General features: G+C 47.0%; 1 protein-coding gene across 2 annotated transcripts in view; it reads left to right on the forward strand.

The window, feature by feature from the left end:
• GLRA1 (glycine receptor alpha 1) overlaps nt 1-6,000 on the forward strand; it is a 90,466-nt gene that overhangs the window by 30,215 nt on the left and 54,251 nt on the right. For both annotated transcript variants that reach the window (XM_084761187.1, XM_084761188.1), the window contains exon 2: nt 5,321-5,448. In XM_084761187.1, the coding sequence (XP_084617313.1) occupies nt 5,321-5,448 (128 nt within the window). The remainder of the gene's footprint in view (nt 1-5,320; nt 5,449-6,000) is intronic.

Consider the following 6,000-nt stretch of genomic DNA (forward strand, 5'->3'; position numbering starts at 1 on the left):
CCACACCTGGGATTAAAACAAAAGCACATTTTCTTGTAATATTTCTGTCTTCAAAAACAAAAACAAAGTTCCAGAACTCTTACTACACACCCCCATGCCTGGCTAGGCACTCCAATTTTCATAGGTTCTGGGGATTCAAGCTCGGGTCCTCACCCTTGCATAGCAAGCACTGTACCCGCTGGGCCATCTTCCCAGCCCCCACCTCCTTTAACTTTAGACCTACCATACGGACACACACCACGTGTCCCATCCTCGCAACTCCAACCTATGTGGTATTCCCAACCTCATCTCTTACCTTCTTGCTGTTGTTTCTCTCTCTCCCTCCCTCTCTCTCCCTCTCTCCTCTCTCTCCCTCTCCCTTTCTCCCTCTCTCCCTCTCTCCCTCTCTCTCTCTCTCTCTCTCTCTCTCTCTCTCTCTCTCTCTCTCTCACACACACACACACACACACACACACACACACACACACACACGTTCTTTCTGCTTCCCAAGTGGCTCTCACATCTAGACTTTAGATAAGTTGTTCCCTTCACCCAGCACACTCTTCCTCCTGTGTCTTCAAGACAGCCCACACCAGCCTAAGAGACTGACATTCCACCAATAAGCCCTCTTGCCTGCCCGCACTCCCACAACTGAATTGCATGCCCAACCTCTACATTCACCAATCTCTTGGTCGCAGCCATTACTCTCCCTCAAATGCCGCCCCCCCACCCCCACCCCCACCCCGCTGCCTTGGGCTCTCCTCTTCCTTTCCTGCAGAGCCCTTCCTGCTTTCCTTCCCTCCTCCAGTTCCCAGAATCCCTGTCTCAGGTGCCTGGGCCCTCTTGATCTCTCTCCTGAACTACCTCTAGCCTTATCACTTTGCCAGCCCCCCTCGTCTCTAGACCTTCTTCTCTGCCTATTGTGAGCTAAGGAGATGGAATGCATGGAGCCCTGTTTAAGGCCCCCACTCCGCTAATCCAGAGTGGCCCTTGGTGGCATGGTGGCATGGTGGCATGATGCAGTAGAAGTTACCTTGCCATCACCAGCCCTAGCTCATCTAATATTGAGATCCATACTCCTTATTCATTGATCCTGAAGGGTCAGACTCTGGACATCAGTCTGGCCTTTCTTCCAGAAAAAAAAAAAAATCTTGAGAAATGAGTTAGCTCACTAGGCAAACATCTTGATATTGGATCAGAAAGAACCAAGACAAGCATGTGAACATCTCCCAAAGGAGAGGGACCAGCTCCTGCCCCAGAACCAGTTGTGTGACACTGAAAACGTACATGATGACGCTTCCAGGCTTCACGCTCCTCTCAGATTGTGCTAAGCCACTCCTTGCCCATCACAGGGACTTGAAAACAAGGAGAAGAAGTAACTCACCCAACGTCCTGCATCCCTATGTCCTTCCACTGTCCTGCCTTGCAGTTGCACACTGTGCCCAAGCACATCAGTTCTTAATCAAGAACACGCCCCACAGACACGCTTACAGACCAAGATAAGAAGGGGACATTCCTCATTGAGATTCCTTTCTTAGGTGACTCTCAACAATGATCCAAACAGATGCATGTGGTATCTACCACTGGGAGTCACAAGTGGGGTTCCTTAGGGTCCCCAGTGGGACACATCCCCTGAGCAGATGATGACAGATTCCCCATGACCTGTTGAAAAATGCATCCAGTGCCAAAAATCTGTGGGACAGAGGACCTTTCATCTTCTGTCAATTTGTATTCACCAAATTTATCTGGAGGCTGGAGAAACGGCTCAGCAGTTAAGAGCTCTCAGAGAGGACCCTAGTTCAGTTCAGAGCTTCCATGTCAGACAAGTACCTATAAGCTCTCGGGGGATCCAATACCCTCTTCTGGATTCCATGGGCACCTGCACTCACACATGCACAAACCCACACACAGACACACACCCCTATACACATAATCTAAAAAATGAAGTAATTTGCCTCCCTTTCGAGTACTTGACTGACTCGAGTCAGACTCAATCAGCTTCTGTGTCCAGTAGATCACGGACTCTAAGAAAGAACCTAAAGTCCCCAGAGGCAGTGACTCCAAATGCAGTATATTTCCTGTCCACAGATGCCCAGATCCACTGATGTTGGGGGAGAGGCTTACCATAATCCTGTGCAAATTGCACTGTCCAAACAGAGGCAGAAAAGAGTGAGGATTATCAGGTGCCGGGAAATGGCCACTTTGGCATCAAGATGGAGCCTTTGTGTCTGAGGAAATACTGAGAAACCTTGGAGATACGGGGTTGTACTTGAACATACACAAACACACACACACACACACACACACACACACACACACACACACACACACACACACGTTGAATTTAGAGTTTGTTGGTTTGCTTGGGTTTTTTTTTTTAGTTTTGTTTTGTTTTGAAGGGAGGGTAATTTTTTAATATATATGTGTGTGTACATGGTATGTGTGTCCACGAGGCCAGTAGACAATGTTGCATCCCCACTCTCTTTTTTCCAGATAGAATCTTGTTATATACCCCAAGATGGATTCAAACTTATAACAATCCCCCCCTGCCTCAGATTCTCAAGTCCCGAGACTGTAGGGGTGCACCACCATACCTACCTTGAATCATTATTGAATCAGTTTTCTCTGAGATGCTCTCACCCTCTCAGAGACAGTCAGTGCTAAGTCTGAAGCATCTGTAATGCTTCCAACACCCCATGTTCCCCTGTATAAGAAATTAAACAGAGAAAGCCATGGGGAGCAAGCCACTAGGTAGTGTTCCTCATGGCTCTCCCTCAGCTCATGCCTCTTGCTACTGGGACAACACAGGCAAAACAAATGGGAGCCATTACTACCTTATATGTTACAGTGCATAGAGAACCAAACATGTGCAATACACTTTGTATATTCACCCATCCCTCTGCGTGTTGCCCCCACATGACGATAAGTGGCCTAGCCTGCTGCAGGTACAGGTATCCCCATGTTTACGCGCACCAAGATCTGTGACGTCATCTCCTCCACACTCACACTCTAATCTCGGCACAGAGCTATCACATGTATCCACTGGGGTACATGACCCCCCCCCATCAACACATGCAGAAGTCCATCTGATCACAGGAATCCACCTATACCCCTAGCCACACACAATGACCAGAGTGTGCCTGTCCCTCATCTGTTTCACCACAGCCCTTTGAGACCTGTTTAGGGAAAGCTCAGAACCTGAGTAAGGATACTCAGGAAATCCCAGCATACATTGCAAATCTCCTAAGAAACACCAGACTGGGTCTGTGTTTTTATACTATGTATAATAGTCTAATTATTTTTTAAATCATTAACCCATGTACCAATATTTACGAACACTTCCTATTAGCGGGGATATTTGATTAATTAATGGATGCTTCGCTCATCATTCAGTCATCACGCAATCACTGAGCGCCAGTTAAGTTCGAGACATCAAAGTAGACACCAGAAGTACTAGAGAACAAACAAGGAATAAATAAAAGAAAACCATGAGATCCCTGCCCTTGGATAGGACCAGATATAACAAGTTTCAAAAGCAAACGTTGGCACTGGCAAGATAGCTCACTGGGTAAAGGCACTTGCCATCAAGACTTACCGCCTGAGTCCAATCCCCAGGACCCACATGGTGGTCAGAAAAAAAATTATTCCTTCAAGATGTCCTCTGATCACCATGCATGTGCACACACACTCACATGTGCACTCACACATATGGACACATGAATATCACACACACATTCATGTAAGCACCCACACATTACTATCACACATACACGAGATTATCACACATATGCACACACACAACTATCATGCATACACATATGATATTGCACCCACACGACTATCACATATAGGACTATCACACACAGCTATCACACACATTTGTGCAGACACTCACACACACGACTATCACACATATACACATGCACTCACACAACTGTCACATACACACAACTACACACACTCACATGACTATCACACACACATACACATGCACACGTGACTATCACACACACAAGTATCGTACACATGACTAGATCAAACACACAAACAACTCCCACACACACAAAACTACCATACACACACATACATGCACACTCACACCCCACCCTACCTCTGTGTTTCCTCCGTCTTTGAAGATCCTCAAGCCTTGCCAGGCAGCACGTGGATGCCTCCATCTGCTCAGTGCAGCTTAGATCCAGGCCTCTAAGAGACCCAAAGCAACGCAACTGGTTGTCCTCAATCCTTACGCTTCAGCTGTGACTCTTGAAATCTGTGACCTTTGGGGCTTTGCTTAGACAATACTAACCTACTTTGTTAGGGAAGAGAGGCCAGAAGAAATACATTCCGACCTCCCAACTCCTGGTACTAAGGGGTGGGGCCCTGTGTTGCACCCTTCCTCTGCCCTGCCTCAACTTTGTCCATTCCACTTCCCCGCTTTTTTACAGCAGCAATATGATTTAGTCTAGATATTTTGGTATAGACTTTAAGCACAAAGTTAGGAGAAGGAGAAGTAGTCAGAAAGAAAGACACACCCATGAGTGTGGATGTGGACTTCTCAAAAAAAAAGTCAACTGTTTTTCTTTTTTTTTAGGGGGTATGGGGGGTTTATTGGAGGGAGGGTGTTTGCTATGTAGCACAGGATAACTTCAAACTCTGGCAATCCTCCTGCCTAGGCCTCTGGAATGCTGAGGTTACTGGCATGCACCTCCACTTTCTAATGGTGGGTTTCGAAAATGCTTTTTTTGTAATATAGGCACCCATGTGCATAAGTGTGCAAGCCTTCTACAAGCTGGGGGGCAGGTAAATTTGTATTTCCAAATGCATTTGGCTTTGGCAACTTCTTTTTATCTATTTGCGTATTTTTACAATAGCTGAATTTGAGAACTTGAAAGGAAATGACTATGTTATCTCTGAGATCCTTAAATATCTCACACACCTGTAAGACGGCAGGTACCCAAAGCAGAACTGAGTCAGCCAGACTGACCCTCTTGTCAAGGCAGACCCAGGCCTAACCCCTCAGCCTCCTCAAGGAGACCCAGCAGCCACAGTGCTGACTGATGATCTCAGACACCGTGAGGAGTCAGAGACTTCTCAACCTCAGTCAGGCACTGGCTGTCTGCCAGGCCCCAGGCTGGCTTCCACTGGGGCTGATTAAACAGGGTGGATTGTACCTTCCTCTTTAAAGACACAGCTCAAGCTCAGAGTGCTCCACAAATCTTATATGGCTGAACAAGGTCGAGAAGAGCATGGAGATGAGCCACCATAAACCTTGTGACTCACTCTCTCTCTCTCTCTCTCTCTCTCTCTCTCTCTCTCTCTCTCTCTCTCTCTCTCTCCTTAGCCTTGCTGCATCCAAGGAGGCTGACGCTGCACGCTCTGCACCCAAGCCTATGTCACCCTCGGACTTCCTGGATAAGCTCATGGGGAGGACTTCTGGGTATGATGCTAGGATCAGACCCAACTTTAAAGGTAGGAAAACATTTCTTTCAGATTCACAGGAAACACTCTCCCATGATGCACACATGCTGTGAGCCCCCACACATCCTTCCCCACCCAAGGCAGGCATTGCTAATTGATGCAATCTCTTTTCCCAACAAGTCCAGACAGAACATCAGAGAATTCAACTCAATAGTACTCCTTGCTTCCAGGAGTCGGTAATTGAGTTACTGTCTAGTTTGCTCTGTCCGATGTCATAGACGGTAAAAGAAAGAAAGTGGGTCAAGTCTTGCTTGAAGCATTCTCTGTGAGCTGGGACAAGCCCCTCCCTTTGTCTTGGCTTCAGTTTTTCATGTTTCTGTGACATAGGCGTGGCTGCATTGCAGTCATGAGGTATGATTCTTGGGGCTTAAGGGTTCCACCATGAGTCCTGAAAAGGAGATGCCAATAAGGAGCAGGTCCATCTTGGACTTGACCCAAGGAGCACCATTTCTGTTCATTCTAGAAGGATTTGTTCTAGTCAAACCCACCTGCAGGAGGCTCCTGTGGACTGACAAACAATTTCCTCAAGTTCCTCTTGTAAAT

The sequence above is a fragment of the Acomys minous genome (genome assembly GCF_964271855.1).
Source record: "Acomys minous genome assembly, chromosome: 16".
In the NCBI taxonomy this organism is placed as follows: domain Eukaryota; kingdom Metazoa; phylum Chordata; class Mammalia; order Rodentia; family Muridae; genus Acomys; species Acomys minous.